This window comes from Passer montanus, unplaced genomic scaffold (genome assembly GCF_014805655.1).
Source record: "Passer montanus isolate IOZ18808 unplaced genomic scaffold, ASM1480565v1 scaffold108, whole genome shotgun sequence".
In the NCBI taxonomy this organism is placed as follows: Eukaryota; Metazoa; Chordata; class Aves; order Passeriformes; family Passeridae; genus Passer; species Passer montanus.
Window position 1 is genome coordinate 1,137,882 of NW_024357392.1, and position 436 is coordinate 1,138,317.

At 74.8% G+C, this 436-nt stretch overlaps 1 protein-coding gene across 4 annotated transcripts in view; it reads right to left on the reverse strand.

The window, feature by feature from the left end:
- Positions 1-201, reverse strand: part of EXOSC9 (exosome component 9) — a 5,059-nt gene extending 4,858 nt beyond the window's left edge. For all 4 annotated transcript variants that reach the window (XM_039723026.1, XM_039723011.1, XM_039723033.1 and 1 more), the window contains exon 1: positions 77-201. In XM_039723026.1, the coding sequence (XP_039578960.1) occupies positions 77-142 (66 nt within the window). In that variant the 5' untranslated portion in view covers positions 143-201. The remainder of the gene's footprint in view (positions 1-76) is intronic.
- Positions 202-436: the final 235 nt, after the last annotated feature.

A 436-nucleotide genomic window follows, 5' to 3' on the forward strand; every position in this document is an offset into this window, starting at 1 on the left:
GGGGGGTCCCGGGGACAGCCGGGCGGCGGGGAAGGGGATGGGGCAAGGGGCAGGGAGGGGGATGCTGGCGCCGCACCTTCTTCTCCTGGATGGCGCGCAGGAGGAAGCGCCGCTCGCAGTTGGAGAGCGGCGTCGCCTTCATGGCCGCGCCGCCAGCGGGGGGACGGCGGGGCAGCGCGCGCGCGTCATCGCCGCGCGCCGCGCGTGCCCAGCCCGCACGCGCCGCGTCCCTCCACCACCCCCCCCCCCCCCCCCGCGCCCCCCCCCGCGCGCGTCCCCTCAGGGCGGGCACGGCTCTGCTTGGAAAAGCTTTTCCTGCTCTCCAAGCTAAACGTGCCCCGCCTCGGCTTCGTGCTGTTTCCTCGAGTCCTGCGCCTGGTCACTGGAGTGCAGAGATCGGCATCTTCACCCCCGCTCCCCGTCCCGAGGCTGCTGA